Raw genomic sequence first — 15951 nt, forward strand, 5'->3', positions numbered from 1 at the left:
ATCGTCTATCTTTGCATTCTGCACTGCAAATGTCCATATCACGCAAAATATTGACCTTATTAGGTAATCGTGACGTCGTGTTATCCATGACGGTTGGCACGAGTACTGAATAGACTGTGCCTGCAGTCACGTCAGGCACGGATTATCAGCTAGGTACGGCTTTTGAAAAGCCGAGTGCCTGAGGAGTTGTCACGTATCCTTGGCACGCCCTATAAACACACTACGTACATATGGTCATTACATCTGACCGCACCATGACAACAGTCATGGTGACAACAGTCATAGTATGGTCGGGCCCTTAAATTCTTAGAATAAACTATGGGCGACATTCATACAATTCCTTTACAATTTTTCTAGAACACCTCTTCTTTAAATTCATGATATTCATGAATCGTTGCTCAGTAGTCATGAATTAAACATACAATTAACAGGTTGGTTACCAGTCGAACGTAACGTGAAAATAGAGTGGGATCTTGAGTCGACACCTTTAGAAATTAAAACTAATAGTGTGCTGAAGAGTGTGCAGGTGGTAGTGAACTTCTACTCTGCTGGGGGACAGTTTGCAGGAGCAGTCTACCTCTACTTCAGATCTACTACAGAATACATCCTCAACGGGTGCACCACATCCTCCACTAACCTCCCTGTTAAACCCCCCTCTACTGCTGTCAAGGTGTGGCGTATAACCAGAACTGCAGGTGTTAGAGTAGTGATACACTGTAACGAGGTAGAGGTGCTCAACATACTGCTCTCTCAAGCAACGTGTAGTCGCAGTGACTGGAGCACGTACTGGAACAGGGACGTGACAAAGATAGAGTTCTCTTCCTATGACGAAGCATCTGATTACTACGGAACACAACCAGGTGACTAATAACAACAAGCATTGGTTTAACAAAGTAACAATAACTTTAATTTACATATACGCCAACTTGCTGATTCTCTCGTAAGCTTGTGATTACGTGTTTTCTGTCTAAATTTCAAGTTTGTTATTTAGTTATTTGACATAAACGCATATATTATAGGATATGGGATATAGGATAGTTACTACATATTGTTATTTATAACTTAATAAAGTGGTCATAATTTTATCAATTACTGTTCTCCGAATAAAATAAAATCATATTCTTTCAGATTGCAAAATAGCTAACTATAATTTAGAAATATTGCATATTTTGTAGTAGACATCATGGAGACAAGCCATTTTCAGCTCCTAAGGTTGAAACAATTATCAATTGAAAACTGATGTTTTTACAAAATATCTTCAACATAAGCAGTAAGGTATTTTACCAGACAAACTGAAAACTTTTTTGGTTCAATATTTATTTTGCAGAGTTTACACAATATGTGCATTGTGCAATGTGCATTGTGCTGCATAGTTTGTTGATGAGGCGAATTTTTAGCGTTAATCCTAATGCAAATGACTGATAGCAATTTGAGTTAGTATTGGGCTTAGAGCCAAGAAGGAAAATTTGTGGTACGAAAATTTCAAGAACCGTAAGAGTCTGGGTGGCAATAATTTCCTCGAAAAACCGTGGAATATGTGGATATTTAATTTTTCAATTTTAAATCTAATGTTATTGTAACACATCTGAACTGTACTTAAATAGTTATATAATAACGATTTTCTTATCTTCCACTACGATCTGCCAGTTTTAACGTTATTAATTCCAGAGCCGTGTGGAGAAGGAAAATATCGGAATTATGATATGACAAGCTGTGAGACATGTGACGCTGGATTGACACCAAACTCTGACGAAACAGCCTGTGGTAAGATAACTTTAAAACTTATATTTAATATTATTGTTGTGTTTTAAATTTGAATTAACTGTGCTATAGAATGGAAACCAACTTGTGAACTTGGCCAGGAACGAAACTCAGGGAGAACAAAATGTGGTCAGAATTGTTAACAAGAACCGAGCTGAGATGATTATATAGATGGGCAAAGATAGGTTAAGGGTAATGACGGGATAAGGAAAAGGCGCCAGATAGGACTTAGAAGGCAAATTTGTGGTACGAAAAGACAAGAACCGTAAGAGTCTGGGCCGTAATAATTCTATCAAAAATCCGTGGTTGTGTGGATATTTAATTTTTCACACATTGTTTTAAATCTAATGTTATTGTAACACATCTAAACTGTACTTAAATACTTATATAATAACGATTTTCTTATCTTTCACTACGATTTGCCAGTTTTAACGTTATTAATTCCAGAGCCGTGTGGAGAAGGAACATATCGGAATGATGCTATGACAAGCTGTGAGACATGTGACGCTGGATTGACACCAAACTCTGACAAAACAGCCTGTGGTAAGATAACTTTAAAGCTTATATTTAATATTATTGTTGTGTTTTAAATCTGAATTAACTGTGCTATAGAATGAAAACCGAGGATATTGTTACTCACAATAACTTCTTAATATTAATAAGCTAGTTCAAACGAATTGCTGCTTAACGATTTCCTAATTCTTCAGAGTCATGTCCAGCTGGAAGCTACAAGAACATTGAGATGAACACATGTAAAGAATGTCCTGATAACACGATCAGTTCAGAAGGAGCAGCCTTGTGTACAACTTGTGAACTTGGCCAGGAAAGAAACTCAGGGAGAACAAAATGTGGTAAGAATTGTTAATAAGAATCGAGCTGAGATGATTATATCTATATTATACAGATGGGCAACGAGAGGATAAGGGGGTTCTTTTGCGATAGTCAAAACGCGACAACTAGCGCTGGATGGCGACAACTAGCGCTATCCAGTGCTAGTTGTCGCCATCCAGCGCTAGTTGTCGCTATCCAGCGCTGGATAACGCTGGCCAGCGCAAAATATATATGTTCGATAATTGTCGCTATCCAGCGCTAGTTGTCGCCATCCAGCGCTAGTTGTCGCCATCCATCGCTAGTTGTCGCTATCCAGCGCTAGTTGTCGCTGGCTATGCGACACTGTCGCACGCGATAGTTTGCGATGGCCAGCGCAACTGGCCATCGCAGAAAACAGTTCGATAACTAGCGCTGGATGGCGACAACTAGCGCTGGATAGCGACAACTAGCGCTGGCCAGCGCTGGCCATCGATATCCAGCGCAAAATTTTTGCGCTATTACTCGTCAGCTAGCGCTAACCAGCGCTGGCCAGCGCTAGCCAGCGCTAGCCAGCGCTAACCAGCGCTAACCAGCGCTAACCAGCGCTAGCCAGCGCTAACCAGCGCTAGCCAGCGCTAACCAGCGCTAGCCAGCGCTGGCCAGCGCTAGCTGACGAGTAATATCGCAACTATATTGCGCTGGCCAGCGCTGGCTGACGAGTAATACTAATATCGAGCGTGCTAAATCACTCTACAGTCGATCTTCGAGATTGTTCTAAAAGGGCCCCCGATGGTTGTGTCCAACTTCAATCGATGTATTTTCGGACGCTAATTCCGAATCAACCCCCATGGGCCCATGACATAGGGTTAAAATGCTCTCCTGACGAGATATTGGCGAAAAACTGTACAAGTATCGATCACGTGATATGACCGTATAAGGAAGTTAGTCTAATTTCTCGTTATTGTTAGGGTTTCAGCATATGTTTTTGTTAAGGATTGGGTTAGGGTTAGGGTTGGGATCAGATTAAACTTAGAGGGTTGGGGTTTCGAAAAGTCGTTCAGAACCAGCTAGAGTCAGAGAATGGATTAAAAAAGGCACGTGACAGTCAAGTGTAAAGTGATTAATCATCATCCGAGTAATATCGCAAGTATATGATTTTGACACATTGCGCTGGCTAGCGCTGGTTACCGCTGGCTAGCGCTGGCTAACGCTGGCTAGCGCTGGCTAGCGCTGGCTAGCGCTGGCTAGCGCTGGCTAGCGCTGGCTAGCGCTGGCTAGCGCTGGCTAGCGCTGGCTAGCGCTGGCTAGCGCTGGCTAGCGCTGGCTAGCGCTGGATAGCGACAACTAGCGCTGGCTGGCGCTGGCTAGCGCTGGATAGCGACAACTAGCGCTGGCTAGCGCTGGCCAGCGCTGGATAGCGACAACTAGCGCTGGCTAGCGCTGGCCAGCGCTAGCTGACGAGTAATAGCGCAAAAATTTTGCGCTGGATATCGATGGCCAGCGCTGGCCAGCGCTGGCTATCGCTTAGCGCTGGCCAGCGCTGGCCAGCACTAGTTGTCGCTATCCAGCGCTAGTTGTCGCTATCCAGCGCTAGTTATCGAACTGTTTTCTGCGATGGCCAGTTGCGCTGGCCATCGCAAACTATCGCGTGCGACAGTGTCGCATAGCCAGCGACAACTAGCGCTGGATAGCGACAACTAGCGCTGGATGACGACAACTAGCGCTGGATGGCGACAACTAGCGCTGGATAGCGACAATTATCGAACATATATATTTTGCGCTGGCCAGCGTTATCCAGCGCTGGATAGCGACAACTAGCGCTGGATGGCGACAACTAGCGCTGGATAGCGCTAGTTGTCGCCATCCAGCGCTAGTTGTCGCGTTTTGACTATCGCAAAAGAACCGATAAGGGTTAAGACGGGATAAGGATAAGGCGCCAGATACGACTTAGAATCAAGAAGGCAAATTTGTGGTATGAAAAGACAAGAACCGTAAAAGTTTGGGTAGTAATAATTCTATCAAAAACCGTGGTTGTGTGGATATTTAATTTTTCACACATTGTTTTAAATCTAATGTTATTGTAACACACCTAAACTGTACTTAAATACTTATATAATAACGATTTTCTTATCTTCCACTACGATTTGCCAGTTTTAACGTTATTAATTCCAGAGCCGTGTGGAGAAAGAAAATATCGGAATGATGCTATGACAAGCTGTGAGACATGTGACGCTGGATTAACACCAAACTCTGATAAAACAGCCTGTGGTAAGATAACTTTAAAGCTTATTATATTTAATATTATTGTTATGTTTTAAATTTGAATTAACTGTGCTATAGAATGAAAACCGAGGACATTGGTACTCACAATAACTTCTTAATAATAATAAGGTAGTTCAAACGAATTGCTGCTTAAAGATTTCCTAATTCTTCAGAGCCATGTCCAGCTGGAAGCTACAAGAACATTGAGATGAACACATGTAAAGAATGTCCTGATAACACGATCAGTTCAGAAGGAGCAGCCTTGTGTACAACTTGTGAACTTGGCCAGGAAAGAAACTCAGGGAGAACAAAATGTGGTAAGAATTGTTAATAAGAATCGAGCTGAGATGATTATATCTATATTATACAGATGGGCAACGAGAGGATAAGGGTTAAGACGGGATAAGGATAAGGCGCCAGATACGACTTAGAATCAAGAAGGCAAATTTGTGGTACAAAAAGACAAGAACCGTAAGAGTCTGGGTGGTAATAAGTCTATCAAAAAACCGTGGTTGTGTGGATATTTAATTTTTCACCTATTGTTTTAAATCTTATGTAATTGTACATTGCAACACATCTGAAGTGTACTTATATAATAACGATTTTCTTATCTTCCACAACTATTTGCCATTTGTAACATTAAAATTGTAGAGCCGTGTAGAGAAAAAACATATCGGAATGATGCTATGACAAGCTGTGAGATATGTGACGCTGGATTGACACCAAACTCTGACAAATCAGCCTGTGGTAAGATAACTTTAAAGCTTATAAAATGTAATACTATTGTTATGTTTTAAATTTGAATTAACTGTGCTACAGAATGAAAACCGAGGATATTGGTACTCACAATAACTTCTAAATAAGGTAGTTCAAACGAATTGCTGCTTAAAGATTTCCTAATTCTTCAGAGTCATGTCCAGCTGGAAGCTACAAGAACATTGCAATGAACACATGTAAAGAATGTCCTGATAACACGATCAGTTCAGAAGGAGCAGCCTTGTGTACAACTTGTGAACATGGCCAGGAACGAAATTTAGGGAGAACAAAATGTGGTAAGAATTGTTAATAAGAATCGAGCTGAGATGATTATATCTACATAGATGGGCAAAGATAGGATAAGGGTTAAGACGGGATAAGGATAAGGCGCCATATAGGACTTAGAATCAAGAAGGCAAATTTGTGGTATGAAAAGACAAGAACCGTAAAATTTGGGTGGTAATAATTCTATCAAAAAACCGTGGTTGTTTGGATATTTAATTATTCACACATTGTTTTAAATCTAATGTTATTGTAACACATCTAAACTGTACTTAAATACTTATATAATAACGATTTTCTTAGCTTCCACTACGATTTGCCAGTTTTAACGTTATTAATGCCAGAGCCGTGTGGGGAAGGAAATTATCGGAATGATGCTATGACAAGCTGTGAGACATGTGAAGCTGGATTGACACCTAACTCTGACAAAACAGCCTGTGGTAAGATAACTTTAAAGCTAATATTTAATATTATTGTTGTGTTTTAAATTTAATTAACTGAGCTATAGAATGAAAACCGAGGATATTGGTACTCACAATAACTTCTTAATAATAATAAGGTAGTTCAAAACGAATTGCTGCTTAAAGATTTCCTAATTCTTCAGAGCCATGTCCAGCTGGAAGCTACAATAACATTGATATGAACACATGTAAAGAATGTCCTGATAACACGATCAGTTCAGAAGGAGCAGCCTTGTGTACAACTTGTGAACTTGGCCAGGAACGAAACTCAGCGAGAACAACGTGTGGTAAGGATTGTTAACAAGATTTTATTATATTAAAATTATTAATTATTATTAGGGGCTTAGAATCAAGAAGGCAAATTTGTGGTACGAAAAGACAAGAACCGTAAGAGTCTGGGTGGTAATAATTCTATAAAAAAAACCGTGTTGTGTGGATATTTAATTATTCACCTATTGTTTTAAATCTAATTTAATTGAAATACATCTGAAGTGTACTTATATAATAACGATTTCCTTATCTTCCACAACGATTTACCAGTTGTAATAATATATAATAACGTTATAATTCCAGAGCCGTGTGGGGAAGGAACATATCGGAATGATGCTATGACAAGCTGTGAGACATGTGACGCTGGATGGAAACCAAACACTAACAAAACTGCCTGTGGTAAGATAACTTTAAATTTTACTTTATTGTTATGTTTTTAATTTAATTTAACTGCGCTATAGAATGGTAAATTGTATACAGTATGTAAGACTTGGACCCTAACAAACGATAGTATAGTTATATTTGAGGTTGCTTGAAAGGGTTCGGGTTGGGACAGGAAAACTAAATCGCGGAACTGCGGAAGAGAACATAAGAAACCGTCAAAATAACCCTTATTAATCAGTTTAACGTGATTTAATATGACATATCGACAGTGAGCTGTACGGGACTGAAGGCTGAGTGGAGAACTGCGATCAGAACAACAACACAGTTCCCAGTAGTCCCAGGAACCGTGGTGGAAGTGAATTGTATTGAATCCAGAGCTCTCAATAAAGGGAGCAGCGATGTGACCTGCACCTCAGGAACGGAATTTATTTTCGATTTTAATGAACCCGAGTGTATAAATACAGGTATAATTGTAAAAGCGGATATGCTAAATGACCATATCATCACTACAAAATGATAACTAAACTCTTCATACAACCAGGATAGTATCAGCATAACCGACGAAAGGGGGTAAAATAATGTCTTAAGGGGGAGAGTTGGTTAATGGCTACATTACTATAGAAAACTGATTTATTTAATCTTACAGTTGATGGGCTATGACAAATAGCTCAGATGATACTGCAATCTAACTTAGATATCTAAATAAGAAAATGAATGTTGGAGTTTTCCGGGTGGAAAAGTATGACAGCAGAAACCCAATACCCATAAGTCCCCAGAAAAGTTATCGAGGTAACCTGCTCTGAGATCTCAACACAACAGCATTTGACAAAGCAAAATAAAATGTAAAATCAATTTAAATTCAAAAATTTAACAAAGAATGCATTTTCTTTCTAACATAGTAAAACACTTTGTTTCATAAATATATTAAATTTAAACTAAAACACTTAATGCAATCGTGAGATGTACGTAGAATCTAGCTCAATGTTACAACATAAACCCTTGATAATATAGTCTAGCAAATATTAGATACTAACCGCAAATCCGGTGATTTCCATTTCAAATGACAAAAACCAGAGGATCTTCATAAGGTCTAATGATAATCTACTCGATCCTATCTCAAGTTATTAATTAACAACCCCAGGAACAATGACGATGATGTATAAAGTCTATGCGAATGTCGACAGAATAGAGATGAACAGGAAGAAAGAGAGAGAATATCACCTCCAATTAATCTATGAGAATTCAAGGTTAGTAAGAAAAATGTCCACTTAAAGTGTTTGTTTTTTTTCGTCATATACTGCAACACTTCTATTGTGCTGAATTCCTAAAATTCAATTGCTCTTTAAAACACATTGCTATTATCTAAATTATTTTCAATTTAACTGTGACCAAATTTTACATTTTGAACATGAACCGTGTTGATTACCAGAAATTACATGTACAATACCAGAAATAATGTGTCACTCAGCAATCAAATCACCATTTCAGAATACAGATTACAGAAACGAGCTTCATGGCATTGATAAGTGATGAATACCCTGAAAAAAGACACATAACTCCATCACTGTGAGACATATTTGTGTTTTTAAACATTCATAAAAATTATTCAATGTTAAATACATATTATTTATAAATATGTATTTAACATTAAATTAAATTCAAAATCTATTCAAAGATTTAACAAAGGTTTGATGTATTGCTATTATATCATATTATAACAATTTGTTTCAGACCCTTACTCAGTAGGAACGAACCTTTCAACTGAAAAGATGTGAATCCTTTGTTGACCATTTTATGAGCTGTGAGCAGTAAGTACAAGATACGGAGGATTACTCTTTTCGTTGAAATCTTTCAAAAAACTGCTCAATCAATATCCAAAAAATGTTAACATTATTAGGCTTATTTTAATACTTCTCATACAAAGTTACAACAAAGTCTTCATGTTATGTATCCTGGGTTTGGACAGGATAATATTACCCGCTTAAAATATTTCCATCGCGTTACATAATACTCAATAAATGTAATAGATTTGTAGTGTTGTAATTAGTTTTGAACTGCTGAAGTTTATCCAGCCCTGATATATAACAACCTTAGAAAAGCAAACTTATTTGCCTTCGTTTTTAAACCTACTTTCAGCTTTTATCAGCAGCTACAATTACGGTACGTACCTATACTTAATACGTAGAATCTAGTCAATTGTAATAACATACGCCATTGATAGCTTGGTGATATTGTCTAGTAAATATTAGAAACTGACTGGAAATCCGGTGCTTTCCATTTCAAATGGCAAAAGCGAGAAGATCTTTATATCGTCAATTAATGATAATTTACTCTTATTTTAAGTTATTGATAACCAACTCCAGGAACGAAGATGATGCTGTATAGAGACTATACGAATGTTCAACAGGAAGAAAGAGAGGATATCAGCTTCAACCAGTTCAACGAGAATCAAAGGTTAGTAAAAAATGACCCTTTTTAAGTGCTTTTTTTCGTGATAACACTTCTATTTTTGACGGCCCCAACGTTAATGTGGCTCCTGCTATGTGTTGGTTCAGCCGAATTAATTATTATGTAATCAAGTTTATTTTTCTCGTTAGTTGTCATCCGGCCAAACATTATGCAACTTATATTGCAGTACCATTTATCAATTAGTATATCAAAATATGTCATTGTATTTTTGCATGGCTGAAATGTAACGCTTGATTTATATATACTAGCAGGAACCCGTCTTACCCTAAAGTGGTGTCAAGACTCGAGAGACTAAAATAATTATTACCTATTTAATTCGCGTTTTTGACACCACTTAAGAGTCCAAATTTTGGGCACTAAAATTATTATTCCTTGGCCAATTTTTTATTTTTTCTTGCTGATTCGAAGGCCATTAAAGCATTTGACTCAGTCAAAAAAGTTTCAGTTGTATATCTTTTACGGTTTTTGCGGAAAGTCGCGTTAAAGTTGATGCCGTGGTGTCAGTAAAATGGCACGGATATATACACATATATATATCGTCTCGCTTTATATATAGTAAGATATAATAATTAATTCAATTTTCAAATAAAAAATTGTGCTGAATTCCTAAAATTCAATTGCTGTTTGATACACACATTGAAATTATCTAACTTATTTTGAACTTGACTGTGAACAAATTTACTTTCGCATTTTGAACATGAACTGTGCTGATTACCAGAAATAACATGTACAATACAAAATAATATTTTGTTAAATATTAAAAATTTAACAAAATTTTGATGTTTTGCTATTATATCATATTATAACAATTTATTTCAGACCCTTACTCAGTAGGAACAAACCTTTCAACTGACAAAACAAAATGTGAACCCTTTGTAAACCTTGTTAGGCAGCTGTGAGTAGTAAGTACAAGAAGTGAAAAATATTCTTCTCGTTTAAATTTTTGTACAAACTGTTCAATAATTATTATTTTATGAAATGTGATCATTTCTACTTTTACGTTCCGAACACGAAATGTGGTGTTTACCAAAAACTACATAATAACAGATTTTTGTCACTCGACCATTTCAGAATCCAGGAACGAGCCTCATGATATTGAAACGAAGATCTCGAGAAAAGACACCGACCTCCACCACTGTGAGATACTGCTGTAACCAGGCAATTTCACTAGTATCAACCTACCACTGAAGATGGTAAACATTGTACACCGTACCAAACGGTAACTGGTGTCCTTTTTAACTTTTTGAGAAATGCAACCGATTGATAAATGGAATCGGATTAATCATTTTGAACTTTTTCATAAATCTGCATGTATTGCTATTATATCATATTATAACAATTTATTTCAGACCCTTACTCGGTAGGAACGAACCTTTCAGCTGACAAAACAAAATGTGAACCTTTTGTAAACCTTGTTAGGCAGCTGTGATAGTAAGTACAAGAAGTGAAAAATATTCTTCTCGGTTAAATTTTTGTACAAACTGTTCAATAATTATTATTTCATGAAATGTGATCATTTCTACTTTTACATTCCGAACACGAAATGTGGTGTTTACCAAAAACTACATAATAACAAATTTTTGTCACTCGACCATTAAAAAATCCAGGAACGAGTCTCATGATATTGAAATGAAGATCACGAGAAAAGACACAGACCTCCGCCACTATGAGATACTGCTATAACCAGATATTTTAAGCTATCTTAAATCTTAATGAACAATTTGATGAGTAATAGTATCAACCTACCACTGAAGATGGTAAACATTGTACACCGTACCGAACAGTAGAACCGTCGTGCCTTTTCACATTTTAAGAAATGCAACCGATTGATAGATGGAACCGGATTAATCATTTTGAACGTTTTCATAAATCTGCATTTATTGCTATTATATCATATTATAACAATTTATTTCAGACCCTTACTCAGTAGGAACGAACCTTTCAACTGACAAAACAAATGTGAACCCTTTGTAAACCGTTTTAGGCAGCTGTGAATAGTAAGTTAAAGTACAAGAAGTGAAAAGTATTCTTCTCGTTTAAATTTTTCTACAAACTGTTCAATAATTATTATTTCATGAAATTTGATCATTTCTACTTTTACGTTCCGAACACGAAATGTAGTGTTTACCAAAAACTACATAATAACAGATTTTTGTCACGCTACCATTTCAGAATCCAGGAACGAGCCTCATGAAATTGAAATGAAGATCACGAGAAAAGACACAGACCTCCGCCACTGTGAGATACTGCTGTAACCAGATATTTTAAGCTATCTTAATGAACAATTTGACTAGTAATAGTATCAACCTACCACTGAAGATGGTAAACATTGTGCACCGTACCGAACAGTAGAACCGGTGTCCCTTTTAACATTTTAAGAAATGCAACCGATTGATAGATGGAACCGGATTAATCATTTTGAACGTTTTCATAAATCTGCATTTATTGCTACTATATCATATTATAACAATTTATTTCAGACCCTTACTCAGTAGGAACGAACCTTTCAACTGACAAAACAAAATGTGAACCCTTTGTAAACCTTGTTAGGCAGCTGTGAATAGTAAGTACAAGAAGTGAAAAATATTCTTCTCGTTTAAATTTTTGTACAAACTGTTCAATAATCATTATTTCATGAAATGTGATCATTTCTACTTTTACGTTCCGAACACGAAATATGGTGTTTACCAAAAACTACATAATAACAGATTTTTGTCACTTGACCATTTCAGAATCCAGGAACGAGCCTCATGATATTGAAATGAAGATCACGAAAAAAGACAAGGACCTCCGCCACTGTGAGATACTGCTGTAACCAGACATTTTAAGCTATCTTAATGAACAATTTGACTAGTAATAGTATCAACCTACCACTGAGGATGGTAAACATTGTACACCGTACCGAACGATTGATAAATGGAACCGGATTAATCATTTTAAACGTTTTCATAAATCTGCATGTATTGCTATTATATCAATGAAACTAATAAATCAATGAAACTAATAAATCAATGTTTTAGCTCATTTTACAAAGTCAAATATTTAAAACAATTAAAATTGTATAGTGCTCAATTTGTAAATGACTAGTTGATCTTTGCTATTGGAAGTTTGTCAAGGACTGGCAGCTAGCGGGGCAAGGAATGCACGGGCTTAGGGGCTTTTGTGCACACCAGAACACTAGCTCGGTAGATTTTTGGAAACTAGAAGGACTGAAAACTAAAATTGTTTTTGATGGAGGCTGAGGCATGTTTTTGAGAGGGACGGTATAATAGCTTGTGGTAACAACTGGCCTTTACTTTAATAGGATGAAGTTTTAGTTTTAGGACAGGAAGAAGGCATTAAGAAGATTTGCTCTTTGTTTACAAGGCAGAATATAAGCAATGTTGGTTATAATATGTATCAATATCTAGATCTTCGTTTATCAATTTTCACTAAATGGGTTTAAAATTTTAATAGGGAGGGAAATTCATCAACTTTATTAAGTACCTATCAAAAATAAATCTTATATCAATGTAATATATTAAAAATCATAATCCTAAGTCTAATAATAAATCTGTTAAAAACACTTTCTCACTACACTGCGCTCACACACGTTAGTAAGACAAAGGAAAATGCACACCCAGCTAATTTTCAATTTCAAGATAATCATTTTGGATGTGTGGACCCTAGGGTAGACTTAATGTCAAAATTTAGATTAGAGCATTCACATATCATATTATAACAATTTATTTCAGACCCTTACTCAGTAGGAACGAACCTTTCAACTGACAAAACAAAATGTGAACCCTTTGTAAACCTTTTTAGGCAGCTGTGAATAGTAAGTTAAAGTACAAGAAGTAAAAAGTATTCTTCTCGTTTAAATTTTTCTACAAACTGTTCAATAATCATTATTTCATGAAATGTGATCATTTCTACTTTTACGTTCCGAACACGAAATGTAGTGTTTACCAAAAACTACATAATAACAGATTTTTGTCACGCTACCATTTCAGAATCCAGGAACGTGCCTCATGATATTGAAATGAAGATCACGAGAAAAGACACAGACCTCCGCCACTGTGAGATACTGCTGTAACCAGATATTTTAAGCTATCTTAATGAACAATTTGACTAGTAATAGTATCAACCTACCACTGAAGATGGTAAACATTGTGCACCGTACCGAACAGTAGAACCGGTGTCCCTTTTAACATTTTAAGAAATGCAACCGATTGATAGATGGAACCGGATTAATCATTTTGAACGTTTTCATAAATCTGCATTTCTTGCTACTATATCATATTATAACAATTTATTTCAGACCCTTACTCAGTAGGAACGAACCTTTCAACTGACAAAACAAAATGTGAACCCTTTGTAAACCTTGTTAGGCAGCTGTGAATAGTAAGTACAAGAAGTGAAAAATATTCTTCTCGTTTAAATTTTTGTACAAACTGTTCAATAATTATTATTTCATGAAATGTGATCATTTCTACTTTTACGTTCCGAACACGAAATATCAAATATGGTGTTTACCAAAAACTACATAATAACAGATTTTTGTCACTCGACCATTTCAGAATCCAGGAACGAGCCTCATGATATTGAAATGAAGATCACGAAAAAAGACAAGGACCTCCGCCACTGTGACATACTGCTGTAACCAGACATTTTAAGCTATCTTAATGAACAATTTGACTAGTAATAGTATCAACCTACCACTGAGGATGGTAAACATTGTACACCGTACCGAACAGTAGAACCGGTGTCCCTTTTAACATTTTAAGAAATGCAACCGATTGATAAATGGAATCGGATTTTTTTGAGAGATAACTTTCAATCATTTTGAACGTTTTTATTAATCGGCATTCACCGAGAAATTTAGAGATTTATTTTGAAATTTAAAAAATAAATGTTGTGTGGAGTGTGATTATTTTCTTTAAGGTGTGTATTATTACTTACCCTTTTTAACTGATGTTTTTTAAATAATTAATTTAAATAGATTTTACTTTACAATTTACATTACTTTTTTAAAGTATTAATTTAAAAGCACATAGTTGTATTACTTTTGACTTTTCAGTTTTACATTACTTCGTTAGTAATGACTACGATTTGTTTCAAACAGGTGCAATAATTAAATGTGTAATCTCACAACTCTCTTCCGAATAAAACATTTCAGAAAGGCCATAAAATAATACATCATATACATATAATAAAAAAATAATTAATTTAACAAGGTACTGTAAGTGCTTCTAAACTCACCATTTAAACAAAATGCCACTCTAAGACCCAAAATTAGTGGCTCACGAAATGAACTTATTGGCCAAAATTAAAGAGTGAGAAAATATTCTGTTTAAATCATTTATGGCAGAAATCGACCACAATATTGCGTAAGTTACTATTTGATAATCTCAACGAGATACTATTTAGATTATTATGCTAATTATGGTTAATTTACTAATTTCACTAATTATAATAATTTTGCTAATTATAATGATTTTGTTAGTTATATTAGTTTTGCTAATTATACTAATTTTGCTAATTACACTAATTTCGCTAATTACACTAATTTTGCTAATTATACTAATTTCTTTAATTACACTAATTTTGTTAATAACACTAATTTTTCTAATTATACTAATTTTTCTAATTACACTAATTTTTCTAATTATACTAATTTTGCTAATTATACTAATTTTGCTAATCAACTAATTTTGCTTATTATACTAATTTTGCTAATTATGTTGATTATGGTAATTATACTAATTCTGATAATTTAACTAAATATGCTAATTATATTAATAATGCTAAATTAACTAATTAATCCAATGATACCAATTTTGCTAATTATACTAATTATACCAGTTATACTAATTTTGCTAATTATTCTAATCATACTGATCATAATAATTATAATAATTATATTTATTGTACTAATTAAACTAATTGACTTAATTACACTAATTATAGTTGGCCTGTGGAGATCAACTTCTGCTCTGCAGCACTTAATAAATGCCTCGAGTGCAGGGTTTTTACATGATTCAAAAGTACGTGATGATTCGGCCTTGATGAGGCAGCGCTCCATGTCAGTAACTCTTCTATCTGCTTTGTTGGGTCCAAATTTGAAGCTATCAAAAACAACTTTGGCTCTCATTTTGGAAAACCATGTACACAAATCGTTCTCGAAGCGACTCAGATCTGGTAGGGGAGGTGTAGGTGCAAACTTATGAGACAAGAAGAAGACATATAGTTGCTCTTCGGTGAGCTCCTTGTCTGTAAGGTTAACAACTGTTCTGGACATGTTTTCCATTGACAAGTCTTCTACCTTCGGAAGGGTGCCTTTATATATATATATATCGTCTCGCTTTATATATAGTAAGATTATCCTTATTGTATTAATTAAACTAATTGAATTAATTACACTTATTATAATAATTATACCAATTTAAATACTTATTATACTAATTCAAATTCTATTTATACTGTTTACTCACCACAATGATTTTAATATGGATGC

General features: G+C 35.5%; 1 protein-coding gene and 2 long non-coding RNA genes across 6 annotated transcripts; all 3 read left to right on the forward strand.

Moving 5' to 3' along the window:
• The first annotated feature begins 1859 nt into the window (after nt 1-1859).
• On the forward strand, nt 1860-5164 carry LOC134821036 (signal peptide, CUB and EGF-like domain-containing protein 2). Its single transcript, XM_063831701.1, has 5 exons — nt 1860-1890; nt 2209-2304; nt 2469-2612; nt 4744-4839; nt 5007-5164. The coding sequence occupies exons 2-5, from the start codon at nt 2244-2246 to the stop codon at nt 5162-5164; spliced, it is 459 nt and encodes a 152-aa protein (XP_063687771.1). The 5' UTR covers nt 1860-1890; nt 2209-2243.
• A 1350-nt stretch (nt 5165-6514) lies between these two features.
• On the forward strand, nt 6515-7917 carry LOC134820797 (uncharacterized). The gene is made up of 3 exons (XR_010160923.1): nt 6515-6619; nt 6906-7001; nt 7256-7917. It is a non-coding gene; the product is annotated as an uncharacterized LOC134820797 (long non-coding RNA).
• Nucleotides 7918-11346: 3429 nt separating this feature from the next.
• On the forward strand, nt 11347-14532 carry LOC134820331 (uncharacterized). Of its 4 annotated transcripts, none has more exons than XR_010160869.1 (3): nt 11347-12253; nt 13190-13513; nt 13756-14532. It is a non-coding gene; the product is annotated as an uncharacterized LOC134820331 (long non-coding RNA). The 4 variants fall into 4 exon arrangements; XR_010160872.1 differs by having other exon boundaries at nt 11347-12018; nt 12188-12253; nt 13190-14532; XR_010160870.1 differs by having other exon boundaries at nt 11347-11693; nt 11936-12253; nt 13190-14532.
• Nucleotides 14533-15951: the final 1419 nt, after the last annotated feature.

The sequence above is a fragment of the Bolinopsis microptera genome, chromosome 9, assembly GCF_026151205.1.
Source record: "Bolinopsis microptera isolate Bmic1 chromosome 9, MBARI_Bmic_1.0, whole genome shotgun sequence".
In the NCBI taxonomy this organism is placed as follows: domain Eukaryota; kingdom Metazoa; phylum Ctenophora; class Tentaculata; order Lobata; family Bolinopsidae; genus Bolinopsis; species Bolinopsis microptera.